Raw genomic sequence first — 17,803 nt, 5'->3', positions numbered from 1 at the left:
GAGCACTGCCCCTGGCTTCTTTTGCTCAAGGCTAGTGTAATGGCATCCGGGCGGGGGGAGGAGGGGAGAGAGGGGGAATCCCCCATCCCTCCAAGAGTCCACCACTCAGAGACAGTCTCAAGTCAAGTAGAAAGATGGATTTATTGGGGAAGTTCCAGATGGACCGATCTCAGGTTTCAGAAAAACATATAACACAGAACTGGACAGTGGCACAAAGACTTACTTCTGGAGGATTTCCAAGTACCAACAAACCAATGGCTCCAATGGAGAGCTGAATTGGGATGCCATGGGGACGACAGACACAAGACTTGAACATGTGGCATGGCATAATGGCGCCTGAGCTCGCCTGCCCCTAAATAGGGTCAGGCCAGAGGGCTGCGTCACAGGGAGCTCCCAGTTCCAAGCACTTTACAGACCAGTTAAGTAACCTATAGGCCATATGCCTGCTCCTGTCTCTCTCTCTCTCTTTTTTTTTTTTTTTGCCAGTCCTGGGCCTTGGACTCAGAGCCTGAGCACTGTCCCTGGCTTCTTTTTGCTCAAGGCTAGCACTCTGCCACTTGAGCCACAGCGTCGCTTCTGGACGTTTTCTATATATGTGGTGCTGGGGAACTGAACCCTGGGCTTCATGTATACGAGGCAAGCACTCTTGCCACTAGGCCATATTCCCAGCCCCTGCTCCTGTCTCTTGGGGTTCAGGAACTCCCATTACCTGGGGATGGGGCTTCCCTGGGGCTTCCCTTCCTGTAGGAATCCAGGCATGCCCATCAATAATTGGCATGCTGATTCAAGGAGAGGGGCACTACTGTTTACAGGGAGAGGGAATCTTCCAGGGTCTCTAAGCAGAGGGGGCTGGGGAGATAGTGGAGATGGAGTCAGCTTCTGCCCTCTTTCGCTGGCCAGATCTGACCTCCATATTACAGCTAGCACCCTACTGTTTGAGCGACAGCGCCACTTCCAGCTTTTTCTGTTTATATGGTGCTGAGGAATTGAACCCAGGGCTTCATGCATGCTAGACACTCTACCACTAAACCACAATCCCAGCCCTCCATGAGACTCTTATCTCCAGTTAACCACCAGAAAACCAGAAGTAGTGCTGTGGCTCAAAGTGGTAGAGTGCTGGCCTTGAGCTGAAGAGCTCAGGGACAGCACCCAGGTCCAGAGTTCAAGCCCTATGACTGACAAAAAAAAATAAATAAAATAATAATAATAAAATTATTTAATGATCTTCTTCCTTCATTAGCATTTCTTTTCTTTTTCTTTTCTCTTCTTTCTTTTGGAGACAGGATCTGGCTATGTTGTACAGGATGGTCTCAAATTCCTGGACTTGAGCAATCCTCTTGCCTCAGCCTAATGAATAGCTGAGATTGAGATGTGTGTCACTGAGCCTGGCCAGCTAGGACAAAAGCATTTAAAATTAACTAATTATAGAAAATAGGTGCAAAAAAACAAACAACGATGGGACATGTCAGAAAGTCACAAAATTGGGGCTGGGAATATGGCCTAGTGGTAGAGTGTTTGCCTATCATATATGAAGCCCTGGGTTCCATTCCTCAGCACCACATGAATAAAGCCAGAAGTGGCGCTGTGGCTCAAGTGGCACAGTGCTAGCCTTAGGCAAAAAGAAGCCAGGGACAGTGCTCAGGCCCCGAGTCTAAGCCCCAGGACTGGCAAAAAAAAAAAAAAAAAAAAGAAAGAAAAACACAAAAACTAAAGTAAAGTGACTCCTACTGGTCAAATCTGAGACAATGTGAGCACTAAAGTAGTCAATCAATTGCAAGCCACTAAAAAAGAAGAATGATTCACCATACTAGTAATAAATAAATAAAAGAAGGGAAGGAGAAAGCTCCTGTTTACTGCTGGTGAATGTAGAAGCAATGGCAGATATGAGAAATTGCCATCTAAACTTCATGATAAATTTACAGAATATTTTTTAAAGTAACTATATGTGATTGAAGCACATGTAAGGAATCCTAAGTAACCAATGGAGAGCAAGCAGACCTTAGATGACTACAGGCAGGACACCCTGAGAAGGATACACTGTCTATGTATTAGTATTATTTTGGGGTCATATTGGGGCTTGGGCTTGGTAGCAGATGCTCCACAACTTGAGCCATGCCTCTAGTCCTTCATGCTGTATACTATTTTTTAGGTAGTATCTTGCCATTTTAGCCTATGACCAGTCTCAGTCAGAGATCTTCCTATCATCTATGTCTTGGAGGTATGGTTCAAAAGCAGAGTGCTAGTTTTGAGTGGAAAGACAACGAGTTCAAGCCCCAGTACTGGCAAAACAAAAAAAGCTGAGAGCTTGAGGCCCTGAACTTAAGCCCCAGTACCAGTGCCCAGGTACACATACACACACACACACACACACACACACACACACACACACACTCAAATGACCACCAACACAACACTGTAAGGCTATGAGAACTGAGAGAGGATTTAGGGGTCAGAAGTACAGGAATCTAGCAATTGCTCTAACACAGTTGTGAGAATGAGATGCACTTACAGGCCTTCTTCCTTAATGATTTCCAGGAGCACCATGTGTGTGGTTTTAGACTTTCTTTTCTCATCAACTAAAACAATAAAGAGTACATGTTTTAACTTTGAGCATTCTTATCTCCGGGAATCAGCAAGTTTCAATGAAATGCCATTTACCTCACCCAATTAGCCTTTCACCTATTCTTTGAGATCCCTAGATAACCATAGATGCTCCTGTATAACTGTTTGCTGAATTCCCAACTGTAGATTCCTTGGATTTCATTGTTCAATTTGAAAACATTTTTATTCAGTTGCTAGTTCCCACAGTGAGGCAGAAATTGATAGTTATTTCTAATATTTTGTAGTTAAATACAGATACTGGATCTAAATAACCCCACCTTGTCCTCACTGCCATCTTGGCCTCTTAATAGACAATAAGGAATTTTCACCCAGTTCCAAGAACTCTGTAGGTGACATAGGACTTCCTTTGAACTACAGCTGTGTTATGGGTCATTAAGCACAGTAGAGGTGATATTCTTTGAAGTACAGATGTGTTGTGGGTTGTTTAGCCCCAGGAAAGTTTTGCTCCAAAGAATACTTGCCCTTGGTTGTCCTTGGTTGTTCCCCCTTAGCTTGCTTTGCTGCTGTGAAACACACTGTTAGTCCCCATACCATGTGACATCTGCCTTGGTGTGGTTTTTGCCTTTATAAGCTTTGTTATAACTGCATTCAATACTGCAGGTTCTTTGGGACACGAGTCCACTTGCAGTTACCAGCCTTCTAATAAAGACTCCTGATTCAACCTCTCAAAATATGGCTTCCCTGTACCTCACTGATGGAATTCCTGTATAACATCTGGAGGACCCAGCGAGGTCCCAGTGCCAAGGGGGCACTTGGGTTCCTTGAGACTGGGCTGCTGGGGGACAGGAAGCTCTACAGGGGAGGCATTGCCTGAGATGTTTCGGGGCCCCATGGTCTTTCCACCACTCCCAACAGCGGGACTACGGACACCTGACATGCCACTAAATCTTTTTGGAGTCACTCAGGAGGCCTCCAGAAGTGAGTAAGTTTGTTTTTCTCTGTTTCTGTTTTCTGGAGATCCATCTATCTGAACTGTTGTGGTAGGGGATTGAATGCTATCACACTCCCCAACAGGCCCTCGAAGCCTGAGACTTTCCCAAAGGGTTTGGTGGGGTAACTCATGGCGAGCTAACTCATCTGGTTTTCCTGAATTTGGTTGTTGGGGATTGACAAGGACATCCATCTGGTCTCAGGAAGACATTTGGTATTTTGTCTGTTTGTCAAGTTATGTCCTATGCAGTCCCTCTCTCTCTATGGTGGCACTAGCTTTTATCTCACTCTGTTCTTAATAGTGTCTGTAACAAGTGATATCCAAATTAAACCTTCCCTAGCATTGATAATACCAAAGAAACAATACAAAGTCAATATTCAGTACAGTGGAAAAGAATGGAAGGAGGAGAGGGCAGACTAGAGTGAGTTTTCCCTGTACTTCATATATATACACATATATACTTCTATGCATATATTATGTTATATTATACATAGCATATATGCATGTATCTAAATATATATGTATGTATATATGTGTATATATTGCCTTATGAATCGTATAAAATTATCAGTCCAAAAACTATTAATTAGTCACAAACAGTAGGTATAAATGGTTAACCTTGGATTTGTATATGCCTTTTATGAAGGTTCTTGCATTAGTTTATAATTTCAAACTGAAAAACGTGAAGGAACAAGCAATCAAGAATTACATACAGTAAGTTGCAAATCCCTTAGTATTAAAGAGGCAAAGTAGAACAATAAGCTTAGACTGGCAACAACAGTATTGTTTCCAATGAAAACTGTTTTCAATGAAAACCTCATTCTCTCAAAGAACTCTGCCCAAGCCTTTCAAAGTCATGGCTATAGATGTAGCTTAATGGTAGAACACTTAAAATAGTACACATAAGGTCCTAGGTTTGACCCCTCCCCCAAACACACACAAAAACAACAAAAAACCAAGCCACATAAATAAAGCTTCACATCATATGGCTTATCAGAAAGAACTGCAATGATCTGTGAGTTTAGTGCAAGCCCACTCATGTTCTCTCAGATTACAAAATGTCTAAGGCCATGGCTCATCCACATGACCACTCTTTAGGGAACAATGATGGTCATTAGTTAAAAGGCAGTAAAAATACACATACCAATTAGCGTGATCACTTCCATCTTAAAAACAAATCTAAAAATTTATTATATATATAATACATATAATATAATATATATAATATAAATAAATATATATATATATATATAAAGCACTGTGGGCTGTATTGCAAACACTTGTGCAAATCTGTCTTGATATAAGGAAAAGCAAAATCTGTATAACATTATTACTACTTGAATGCCTCTGTGACTGAATTTTTTTTCTTTTTTTTGGCCAGTCCTGGGGCTTGGACTCAGGGCCTGAGCACTGTCCCTGGCTTCTTTTTGCTCAAGGCTAGCACTGTGCCACTTGAGCCACAGCGCCCCTTCCGTATTCCATTTTCTGTATATGTGGTGCTGGGGAATCGAACCCAGGGCCTCATGTATACGAGGCAAGCACTCTTGCCACTAGGCCATATCCCCAGCCCTTTTTTTTTCATTTTAAATATAAACTTTTTTGTGAAAAGTATGCTCAATGTTTTTTTCCTCTTTCCCCATTCCCTTGTAAATACATTTCGTTCTATGTGACTTGGTTTGGAAATAGTTAACTGGTACTGTAATTTGCATTAAATAAAAAGTAGGTTAGTCTGGAAATGAAAAAAAAAAAAGGCAGTAAAAAGAGAAAGCAGAAGATATTCATTAAGGAAGCATAACATCCATATCCTAAGGTAGAGTTTATTAGAGAAATATGTTAGTTCCCAACACCAAAGAAACTTAACACTCACCCTGAAGTCGAAGTCTAGCTGTATCCAAGGGGAAAAACACTGTCATAGCAGTCATACTTCCCTGAAAAGTTTAAAAAAGACTTTAGCCATTACAATATTAAAAACATGAGCCACGATTTTTGTTGTTGTTGTTGTTCTGGGACTTGAAGTCAGGGCCTGGGTGCTGTCCCTGAGATTTTTCATTCCAAACTAGCACTCTACCACTTGGAGCCATAGCACCACTTCTGGTTTTCTAGTGATTAATTGGAGATCAGTCACATGGACTTTTCTGACTGGGCTAGCTTCCAACTGTGATTCTCAGATCTCAGCCTCCTCAGGAGCTAGGATTACAGGTGTGAGTCACCTGCACCTGACTGAGCTATGAGTTTCTTTCCTTTTCTTTCTTATCCTTCCTTCCTTCCTTCCTTCCTCTTTCCTTTCTTTTTCCAGTCCTAGCGCTTGAAATCAGGGCCTGGGCACTGTCCCTGAGCTTCTTTTGCTCAAGGCAAGCACTCTGCCACTTGGGCCACAGCGCCACTTCTGGCTTTTTCTGTTAATGTGATACTGAAGAATCAAACCCAGGGCTTCATGAATGCTAGGCAAGCACTCTACCACTAAGTCACATTCCCAGACCCGAGCTACAAGTTTTAAATGAACAAAAGCTCATTAGTACAATGGTCCACAGCAGATTTTTAGTGAACAAATACAATATTCTTTCTATTGGGCTTACTACTATTCAAACTTGTATCATTTTATTCTTATAGAGAATGGTTTTAATTTCTGGGAAGAAAACTCATCTGACATTGAAAAATAAAATTAGTAAATACCTGTAAGTGACAATCTCATCTACAACACAAGTCACAGATGGCAGGTAAATAGATTTCTAACCTTTTTGGCTCATTTGCTACTACTATGATCACTTTGATACCCGGCAAATAAAAAACGCCTAGTAATTCAACTGGTACATCTATTTTCTGTGCTTTATCTAATGGGCTTTCCTACTAGGGCAGGCTTTGAACTGTGATCCTCATATTTTAGCCTCCTGTAGAAACTTCTTTTTCAAAAATGGACTATCAATCCTGCTTCTCTGGCCAGTCTTAAACAGGTATCTGAAGGTTCCTAATTTAGAAACCCTATCCACCTTGAAATCTTAAGAGTGAAACAGGGGCTGGGAATATGGCCTAGTGGCAAGAGTGCTTGCCTTGTATACATGAGGCCCTGGGTTCGATTCCTCAGCACCACATATACAGAAAATGGCCAGAAGTGGCACTGTGGCTCAGGTGGCAGAGTGCTAGCCTTGAGCGGGAAGAAGCCAGGGACAGTGCTCAGGCCCTGAGTCCAAGCCCCAGGACTGGCCAAAAAAAACAAACAAACAAAACAACAACAAAAAAAAGGGGGGCTGGGGATATGGCCTAGTGGCAAGAGTGCTTGCCTCATATACATGAGGCCCTGGGTTCGATTCCCCAGCACTACATATACAGAAAACGGCCAGAAGTGGCGCTGTGGCTCAAGTGGCAGAGTGCTAGCCTTGAGCAAGAAGAAGCCAGGGACAGTGTACTCAGGCCCTGAGTCCAAGCCCCAGGACTGGCCAAAAAAAAAAAAAAAGAGTGAAACATCATGATAAAATCAGTTCAAAGAGCTTGTTGGCCTATTACCTGAAGAACTAGTGCAAAAATCTTCAGTAAAATGAGCCAAGTATAGGTGGCTCAAGCCTGTTATCCTAGTTACTCAGGAGGTTAAGATTGGAGAATCATGGCTCAATGCCTGCTCAGGAAATCCACGAGACTACCGAAAATCCAGAAGTGAAGCTATGGATAAAGCAGTAGAGTGCTAGCCTTGAATGACAAAGCTAAGGGACAGTACCCAGACCTGAGTTCAAGCCCCATTACCAGCACACAAAAAAGTGGGGCGAGACACAGGTGGGAGATGCAATGTGAAAGGACTCAACTCATCCCTGCTGGCCTCCAAGAGGAAGACAGTAGTAGATATACATCAGTCTGATGTAGAGATAAATTTACTAGGTTACAGGACTACAACAAATGGTGGGGACAAACCCCGGGAAGCAGAAGGGAGCCATGGGGAAACTTTCGTGTTGACTAGATAGGTACCACGGTATTCACTGCCAGGTAGTACTCACCTTGGGTAACGGCCGAGACACCAGGACCTGCCTAAGGTGACTAGGAACACTTGGCATGGTCACATTTGGCCAGAAGCACACCCACCTCTTCCCACTAATCCCTGGAGGCTGGCAGGAGGAAGGCTCTGGAGTAGGGAGTAAGCTAAAAACCTTTCCAGCTTTACCATATAAAAAGAGAGAATAGAGGGCTGGGGATATGGCCTAGTGGTACTTGCCTCTCATACATGAAGCCCTGGGTTCGATTCCTCAGCACCACGTATACAGAAAAGGCCAGAAGTGGCGCTATGGCTCAAGTGGTAGAGTGCCAGCCTTGAGCAAAAAGAAGCCAGGGACAGTGCTCAGGCCTTGAGTTCAAGCTCCAGGACTGGCAAATAATAATAATAACAATAATAATAATAATAAAAAGAGAATACAAAAAAGAAGTTTAAAAATATTACTGAACAATGAAGACAAAAGTCTCTGTAGTAAACATTCTGGTTTAGGAGTTTGTTCGGTCATCTCAAAGGTGGCAAGGTGCATTTGTGGTAAGGAAGAAGAGAATAATAAAACATTTTTTAAAAAAAGAGAATACATATTCTTGTTCTATGCTTTGTTAAGTAATATATGCTTACAAGTGAGGTTTAAAATTCTAAAGTTGAAATGTGGGTTCTAATTCTAGTAACACAATAGCTTAGTATGTTGCTAGAAATGCCAGATAAAATAGAACAAACTCTCTTCAAGTGTTTAGCTGAATCACAAGAAGCTAAGGGAAGTCCACAGGCTAGAGAAAGAATAAAAAGCCAAGGGGTTAAGCAGTCTCTTCTAAGATTTGGCTTTTGGTTTTGTTTTGGCTTTCATTTTGTTTGTTTTTTTAACTGAGGTACACCCAGTATCAAGTTAACCATTTTAAAGTATAACTGCCACCCGGTGGTGTTTGGTATATTCACAATGTTGTGCCACTGTCATTTCTCAAGTTCCAAAGTATTTCCATCACACTAACTAACATAAAATCCCCATTTCCCCTGGCCCAGTGATCATCTTTGTCTCTAAGAATATAACTTCTCTGGATATTACCTATAAAAAGAATCACATAATCTCCAATCTTTTGTGGATAAACTTGAAAAGTTCAACCAATTCTTCATTCCTTTGCACTGGATGGTAATCATGTTGTGTGTACAGTAAATTTTGTTTAGCAATTCAAAACATTTTGGAACAAGATAAAGGTGGCAATGTACAACACTGTGAATGTACTAAACACCATTGAACTGTGCACTTTAGAATGACTAGCCTTATGTTCTATGAGATGATCCTCAATTTCAAGAAAACTGTAGCCCTTACCACAGCCTGCTTAAGGAAGAACTATTCTCTTCACTTCACAGATAAGAACAAGTCTGTAGAACCCTGAGATTCGATAACAGAGTTTCTAAGTTGCAAACCAGGATTTGGATCTAGGCAGCCTGCTTCGGGGTTACTCTTAACCAACTACTATAACTGGAATAACTTTAAAAATAATTGCTTTAGGGCTGGGGATATGGCCTAGTGGCAAGAATGCCTGCATTCTGGTTCGATTCCCCAGCACCACATATACAGAAAATGGCCAGAAGTGGCGCTGTGGCTGAAGTGGCAGAGTGCTAGCCTTGAGCAAAAAGAAGCCAGGGACAGTGCTCAGGCCATGAGTCTAAGCCCCAGGACTGCCCCCCCCCCAAAAAAAAATTGCTTTAGGGCCTGGGAATGTGGCTTAGTGGTAGAGTGTTTGCCTAACATGTATGAATCCCTGGTTCAATTCCTCAGTACCACATAAACAGAAAAGGCCGGAAGTGGTGCTGTGGCTCAAATAGAGTACTAGCCTTGAGCTCTGGGACAGTGCCAAGGCCATGAGTTCAAACCACAGGACGGCCAAAAAAAAAAGGAAAAGAGGGAACTTTTTGTTTTCATATCTGAACAGTCTTGACCTGCAGAGATTAAACAAAAGAAAGGATTTTTTTTTTTAATTGCTTTAAAGTTGGGCACTGGTGGCTTACACCTATAATCCTAGCTACTCAGGAGGCTGAGATCTGAGGACTGTGGTTCCAGGCCAGCTCAGGCAGGAAAGTCCATGAGACTCTTCTCTCCAATTAACCACTACAAAACCCAAAATGATGTTACCCAAAGTGATAGAGCACTAGCCTAGGGGAAAAAAAAAAAAAGCCTAAATATACCTACATCTTGGTTTTGGCAGTAAAGTCTTTGTGGGTATTGTTTTGTGGAGCAAAGGAATTTAGGATTAGGATGTAAATTCACTCCTCTGTTTCCTGCTTTAGTTTTTTTTTTTTTCCTTCCCCTTCTTCCCAATGTGGACATTATAAATCAGAGGCCTTAAAAAATAATTCCCTTGGCCAGGTGCTGGCTCATGCCTGTACTCAGGATGCTGAGATCTGAGGACTGTGGTTCAAAGCCAGTCCTGGCAGAAAAGCATGAGACTCTTATCTCCAATTCATCACTCAAGAACTGGAAGTGGTGCTGTGGCTCAAAGTGGTAGAACAATTAGCCTTGAATAAAAAGAATTCAGTGACAGTGCCCAGACCCTGACTTCAAGCCCCACAACTGACAAAAAAAACCCCACAACCCCCAAAAACATTTGTACAAAAGAGTACAAGCCTGTCTTTGTTAAAAAAAATAGTTTAGAGTGCTAATATAAACTTAAGGTATGATTTTTTGTGGACTAATGTGAAACACAACATACTTTTGCCCAGTGTAGCATAAGTTGTGAACCTGTCAATGAATGTGTATGTATGCCCTACAAATAGTTAATTATCTATTCCAAATGCCTAAGGAAAATTTGGAACACAGGCATTTTGTACATCAGGAACTTGCTGTATTTGTCTCATAGCCAAGCAAACACAATGATGACTGTTTTCATAAGCAGCTGTTACCTGATGGAAAATATTTATTATGGATGTGAGCCTTATGCCAAGAAGTAGAAGCACATGATTTTTAGGAATCTGAATTAAGTTCCTTTTAACATTCTTAATGTTTTCTTCCTGAGGACTAATTGTTCATTTACACAAAATTAGAAGGCACAAAATAACCAGAAAATAACTATGATGTATGGTACTGTTGTGCCAGATAAGGAACAAAATAAATCTATTATTTGAGTTTCACGGAATTATAATCATCTGAGTAGGAGTTTTGTTGTTGACAATAATTATGATTTAAGAGAATCTATTTCCAGAGAAAAGTATTCCTGAGATTTCTTTGTATCTCACCAAAAAACATTTTTGTTACAGCCTTCTGCTCCCCTCACCCCACACACTGAACCAGTACCGAAGTGAATTCTTACACTTCCTGGCACTTGGAGGCCTGGAGCCCCTTCAGCTGGGGCTGGAAAAGGAAAGCAGAGGCCAAAGATGGTTACTGTGTATGAAAGGCCATTATGGTGAGAGATGGGGAGATAAAAAAGAAACTTCAAGCAGGACTCTGCTTAAGGAACCATGATAGGATTGTCCCTTTTTAAAATGTTAAACACTGCAAGAGGAGCAAATTCACATGAAGAAATACTAGTTTGCTTCTGAATCAGCTCAAGGTTAAGGACATCCAAGACTTCTACTTAAAGAGACCCAGCAGGTAGCCATGTACTAACCTAGAGCTCAGGAGATTCTGGAACATAAATGAAGATTTGGAAGTCACTAAATATTAAGAACATAGTCTATTTCCTCACACTGAAGACAACATTGCACCATTACAATATGTTTTTATTGGATAGGAGTAGGTAAGATAATCTTTTTTATTGTGGGAGAGGGAGCTGGAACTTAGGGCCTAGGCACTGTCTCTGAGCTCTTTTGCTCAAAGCTAGCACTCTATCACTTTGAGCCACAAAATCACTTCTGGCTTTTGAGTGGTTAATTGGAGATAAGAGTCTCATGGAGACTTTTCTGCCTGGGTTGGCGTCAAACTATGACCCTCAGATCTCAGCCTCCTAAGTAGCTGGGATTACAGGTGTGAGCCACCAGCACCCAGCTTGAGATAATTATTTTACCAGTAGTATCTGATTACATTTCCCCTGGATTTTCATAATCAAATTTTCATTCATTCAACAAATAATTATTAGGGGCCGGGAATATGGCCTAGTGGTAAAGTGCTCGCCTCATATACATGAAGCCCTGGGTTCGATTCCTCAGCACCACATAGATAGAAGCCAGAAGTGGAGCTGTGGCTCAAGAGGTAGAGTGCTAGCCTTGAGCAAAAAGAAGCCAAGGACAGTGCTCAGGCCCTGAGTCTACGCCCCAGGACTGGTAACAAAAACAAAACAAATAAACAAATAATTATTAAAAGCCTACATTACAGGGCATTTAGTTTATTTCCTATTACATTAATTTCTTCTCTATCTGCACTGCTTTTCACTTCATTTTTTTTTTATTTTTTTATTTTTTTTGCCAGTCCTGGGCCTTGGACTCAGGGCCTGAGCACTGTCCCTGGCTTCCTTTTGCTCAAGGCTAGCACTCTGCCACTTGAGCCACAGCGCCACTTCTGGCCATTTTCTGTATATGTGGTGCTGGGGAATCGAACCCAGGGCCTCATATATATGAGGCAAGCTCTCTTGCCACTAGGCCATATCCCCAGCCCGATTTTTTAAAATTTTTACACGCAAGTACCAGCATTTGAGCTCAGTGTCTCATATTCAGAAGGCCTGCTCACTACTGACACTCTACTCCTTGAGCCATACTTTGATGTTTTGCTGGCTAACTGGAGTAGAGTCTTACAGACTTTTCTGCCCTGGCTGGCTTCAAATGGTGGTCCCCCAGTTCTCAGCCTCTCAAGTAGCTATGATTACAGGTGGGAGCTGCAGGCATCTGGCAGCCCTTAAGTTCTGACTGTGACCCATTGCCTGAAGTTTGATGTGGAATTTTCCGCTTGTGGTGTCATGTTGGTGCTTGGAGCTTCAGATTCTGGAACATTGTGGACTTTGCATCTGCAGATTAGGGATGCTCAACCTGTACCTCCTCTAGAATTTCTTGCTAGTGGCAAACTGGTTTCAATAGTCTGATTTTTTATTTATCTATTTATTTATTTATTTTGCCAGTCCTGGGCTTGGACTCGGGGCCTGAGCACTGTCCCTGGCTTGTTTGCTCAAGGCTAGCACTCTGCCACTTGAGCCACAGTGCCACTTCTGGCCATTTTCTATATATGTGGTGCTGGGGAATCAAACCCAGGGCTTCATGTATACGAGGCAAGCACTCTTGCCACTAGGCCATATTCCCAGCCCCGTCTGATCTTTTAAAAATTTCATTTTTTTAAAAGATTTTTACTGAGTATCATGTTCTCTCTGCAAAACAAAAAGACTATTCCCTGGTTTTCTGAGTACATAGTGATTATATCTGAGAAATGGATGCTTGCATCTTTCAGTTTATTACTTTCTTTTCTTAAAGGTGGGGAGGTGCTAGGGTTTGAACTCTGGGCTTGTTGCTTGCCCTGCTCACTTGAGCCTCACTCCAGCTCCTAATTCATTAATTCTACCTTAAGCTATGTATAATACGTTGATAATCTGCACTTGGCTTTGACCCTATCACCAACATCACCAATCTTCCTAAATTTAGTTATGCAACAAGTATTTAGGGTCTATTTTTCCTGTTCAAGGCTGGTACTCATCCAGTTGAGCCACCATTAAACTTCGAACTCTGCTGGCAAACTGGAGATGAGTTTCTGGCTCAGTGGGGGAGGTGGGGTGGGAGTGAGACTGAAGCCCTCCAGCTTCCCCCACCCCCCCCCAGGCGCCACTGGCTACAGGGAAGGTCTTGGTTCTTGCAATGACTCAGGCCAGCCCTCCTGCAAGCCCTCTCTCAGAAGGAGGGCCTTGCCTATTTCAAAGAAACCAATCACAATCCAAAAGATCCCTCAGAAGGCAGAGGAAAAGGGGAGAGGGTAATACAACCAGCCTCGACCACAGGGAAGACAATCCTTTTTCAAGTCCAGTTTTGCACTCTTCTGAGTAACTTTTACTTTTACTTTACTAAATACTGTTACCCTACTATTAAAAGAAAAGGTTTCTTGCTTGAGCTGGCTTTGAACTGTGATCCTTAAGACTTCAGCTCCTTGAACAGCTAAGATTACAGGCATGAACCACTGGTACCTGACTAAATATTTAGGTTTTTTTTTTTTTTTTTGGCCAGTCCTGGGCCTTGGACTCAGGGCCTGAGCACTGTCCCTGGCTTCTTCCCGCTCAAGGCTAGCACTCTGCCTCTTGAGCCACAGCGCCGCTTCTGGCCGTTTTCTGTATATGTGGTGGTGCTGGGGAATCGAACCTAGGGCCTCGTGTATCCGAGGCAGGCACTCTTGCCACTAGGCTATATCCCCAGCCCCCAAATATTTAGTTTTAAATGTGTATTTAAAACATGCACACGAAGTCATGTAGTATAAAGCCAAGTGTAAGCCAGGCACACCTGCAATCCTAGCTACTCAGAAGGCTGAGATCTGAGGATCATGGTTGGAAGTGAGCCAGAGCAGAAAGTCCATGAGACTCTAAATCCAATTAACTAGAAAAGGGGGGAGGGGAGGCAGAAGTGGAGCTATGGCTCCAGTGGTAGAGTGCTAGCTAGCCTTGAGCAAATAAGACTCAGGGACGTTGCCCATGCCCTGAGTTCAAGCCCCACAAAGAGAGCACTAAAAATAAAGATAAGCAAAGGAAATGTGATGGTCCATGCCTGTAGTCCCAGGTAAAGTCACGTGGATCATCAGTTCCAGACAAGACTACATAGCGACTTCTCCTGGCAGGCTTGAGCTTAAGAGAAAAGCAAGTCAAATACTATAAATGACAAAACAGAGTAGGTCTAGCCCTACCTTTCTCCATATAATTGAATCATACACAGACATCTTTTAAAATCATAATTTTAGGTATTCACTTACACTCTATGACAGGGAATAAGAATTCAGCTCTTATACCTTATACCATTTTCTTTTTTTTTCCTTTTCTTTTTGCCAGTCCTGGGCCTTGAACTCAGGGCCTGAGCACTGTCCCTGGCTTCCTTTTGCTCTAGGCTAGCACTCTCTGCCACTTGAGTCACGGCGCCACTTCTGGCCATTTTCTGTATATGTGGTGCTGGGGAATCGAACCTAGGGCTTCATGTATACGAGGCAAACACTCTTGCCACTAGGCCATATCCCCAGTCCCCTTATACCATTTTCTCTCCTCATCTAATAGCGTTACAAATTTTGCTTAAATCAGTGTTTAGTATTCTCCTAATCATCACACATTTTTTTTCACTTCTACATAATCTGTTTGGTTAAGTCTCAAATATGCTTGGCCAAACTTCTTTTCTTGAGGCATTTCCTAACTATTCTGGTAGTGGTAGGTTTCCATCTCAGGATCTCACACATCATCTGCGCCAGACAGACGCTCTGGACTATGCTACTCCCTTCTATTTTCTTCCTACAGTAACTTTTCTATTCTGACTTAAAACTCTGTTTTCTTACTCTATGCAAGACTGTTGCTATCGTCCACTGTTCTGGATTTTCCTGCCTCACTTGTCTTAGTTTGGACTAAGCTGCTCATTTTCCTTAGAATCTTATTTTATTTGCTGGTACTGAGGCTTGAACTCAGGGTCTGGGAGCTGTCCCTGAACACAGCTCCACTTTGAGCTTTTTGGGGTTAATTAATTGGAGATAAGAGTTTCGCATGGGCTGGGAATATGGCCTAGCGGCAAGAGTGCTTGCGTCCTATACATGAAGCCCTGGGTTCGATTCCTCAGCACCACATATAGAGAAAATGGCCAGAAGTGGCGCTGTGGCTCAAGTGGCAGAGTGCTAGCCTTGAGCAAAAAGAAGCCAGGGAAAGTGCTCAGGCCCTGAGTCCAAGGCCCAGGACTGGCCAAAACAAAATCAAACAAACAAACAAAAACAAACAAGAGTTTCACAGACTCTTCTGCCCCTCTTTAAGCTAGCTTTGAACCTTGATCCTTATATTTCAGCTTCCCAAGTGGCTAGAATTACAAATGCGAGTCATTGGCCCACCGCTAGAATTTTATTTTTGATGTTGTTTCCAGAAGGATAGTTGATTCCTGTTAGGCACTTTGGGGTCCAACCACCTGACTCACTCTACATTTGTTTTATAACTCTACATTTATTTTATAAATTTATTTAGTTTTCAAATCATTCATGTACTGACAATTTGGACTGTAACTCAAAAGAAGGATCATTATTTTCCCACTTCAACTCAGTGACAAAGGTAGGAGAGCTGATTTCCTTGGGGAACAGCAAGTTCTTTTAAAAAGAAACAAGGCTGGGGGCTGGGGGCTGGGGGCTGGGGATATGGCCTAGTGGCAAAGAGTGCTTGTCTCCTATACATGAGGCCCTGGGTTCAATTCCCCAGCACCATATATACAGAAAATGGCCAGAAGTGGCACTGTGGCTCAAGTGGCAGAGTGCTAGCCTTGAGCAAAAAGAAGCCAGGGACAGTGCTCAGGCCCTGAGTCCAAGCCCCAGGACTGGCAAAAAAAAAAAAAAAAAAAGAAGAAGAAACAGGGCTGGGAATGTGGCTTAGTGGTAGAGTGCTTGCTTAGCACGCATGAAGCCCTGGGTTCGATTCCTCAGCATATAAACAGAAAAAAAAAGCCAGAAGTAGCACTGTGGCTCAAGTGGTAGAGTGCTAGCCTTGAGCAAAAAGAAGCTCAGGGACAGTGCTGAGGCCCTGAATTCAAGCCCCAGGACTGCCTTCCTGCCCCACCCCCCACCCCCAGCTCCAAAAACAAAGGGTAAAAATTAGTGGCAGATATTATGGAGGCAATGATGGGGAAGATGTTGATTCAAGGTCAGTGAAGGCAAAAAGAGGGAGACCTCATGTCAACAGATATTTGACTGTCGTTCTACTGTGTAGAAGGTATGAGTAAGATTGCAGTCCAGGCCAAAAAATATAGTACCCTACGTAAAAAATAACTAAAAACGAAAGGAGCTATGAGGTATGGCTCAAGTGGTTGCAAGTTTGATTAGCAAGTATGAGACAAAAACAAAAAACAACCACCAAAAACCTCCTAAGGGGGGGCCGGGGATATAGCCTAGTGGCAAGAGTGCCTGCCTCGGATACACGAGGCCCTAGGTTCGATTCCCCAGCACCACATATACAGAAAACGGCCAGAAGCGGCGCTGTGGCTCAAGTGGCAGAGTGCTAGCCTTGAGCAAAAAGAAGCCAGGGACAGTGCTCAGGCCCTGAGTCCAAGGCCCAGGACTGGCCAAAAAAAAAAAAAAAAAAAAAAAAAAAACCTCCTAAGGGCTGGGACATAGCTCAGTGGCAAAACACTTGCCTAGTAAGTACAATGTTCTAGGTTGGATCCCTAGTACAAAAGTACCCCCAAAATTTAAAGATTAAAAAAAAATACAGTTAATAAAAAAAAAAACCTAAGATAATATTGTAAAGATTGAAAGCCATATTCAAAAATGTTATCTAATCAGTTAATTTAAGACTTTTCTATTACCTATAATCAAGCTAATCCTCATACAGATACAGAGACAGATATATTAAGTTAAACAAGGAACCTAATGGAGAGGTTTGGCTGTAGGTCAATGGTAGAATGTGAGCTTAGCATGAACAAAGCCTTGGGTTCAATCTCTAGCACTAAGGAAGAAGGTAAGTCTAATGGACAACATGCCTGAGTGTTTCGAGCATTACCTTTATGTACAGCAAATCTAGAACAAGTCCAAGTAAACCTAAGCTCAATTCCATAATTATTATATAACAGGTAAGTTCAAAATCTCATACTGACTTTCCTTATTTGGAAATTTGGGACCAATGCCTGTCAAAGCTAGTATAACAGGTTATAATTGAATTAGGGACCATGGACACATAGTGCTACAAAGGTGGGTTTCAAAGTTCATTCTAAAAGTGAAATTGTTATTGAGCCAAAAAAAATCAAATTAGAATGCAAAAACAGTCACTTTCTCACGCCTGAGAAGCTCAGGCACGACCTTTGGAAGAACAATTCCGATGTTCAAATGGAATAGGCAGGAATGGCAGTGAATGTGAATGAAGAGTATTCTTGAAATAACCTTGGCATGAAAGGAAGGGAACGAGCAATAGCTGAAGGAGGAGACAGTCTTAGCAGTAGATGATAGTTTTCTGGCAGGTCAGGACTGGGCATATTTGGGGACTGAGGGAAAGTGAATGCTGGAGAGAGGGTTAAGGATACAGGGAAGAGGTGAAATTAATGGAGCAGAGTTCCAGAATATAACTGGGAGTGGAGTGGAGGAAAAGGCCAAGATCAAAGGTAGCAGATTGGACCAGTCTGTTTTCCCTATGAGACCACAATATAGGAAACATAAACTA

General features: G+C 42.4%; 1 protein-coding gene across 2 annotated transcripts in view; it reads right to left on the bottom strand.

The window, feature by feature from the left end:
- The window catches only part of Slc25a17 (solute carrier family 25 member 17), a 44,426-nt gene that overhangs the window by 21,768 nt on the left and 4,855 nt on the right, over positions 1–17,803 (bottom strand). The window contains exons 2-3 of one of the 2 annotated variants that reach the window (XM_048354903.1): positions 5,421–5,481; positions 2,510–2,576 (exon numbers count right to left, since the gene is read on the bottom strand). In XM_048354903.1, coding sequence (XP_048210860.1) covers positions 2,510–2,576; positions 5,421–5,481 — 128 coding nt within the window. The remainder of the gene's footprint in view (positions 1–2,509; positions 2,577–5,420; positions 5,482–17,803) is intronic. The other variant, XM_048354911.1, reaches the window with a different exon arrangement.

This window comes from Perognathus longimembris, chromosome 1, assembly GCF_023159225.1.
Source record: "Perognathus longimembris pacificus isolate PPM17 chromosome 1, ASM2315922v1, whole genome shotgun sequence".
Lineage (NCBI taxonomy): Eukaryota > Metazoa > Chordata > Mammalia > Rodentia > Heteromyidae > Perognathus > Perognathus longimembris.
Note: the sequence above shows the minus strand (reverse complement) of the source record. Positions and strands in the feature narration are given on the sequence as shown.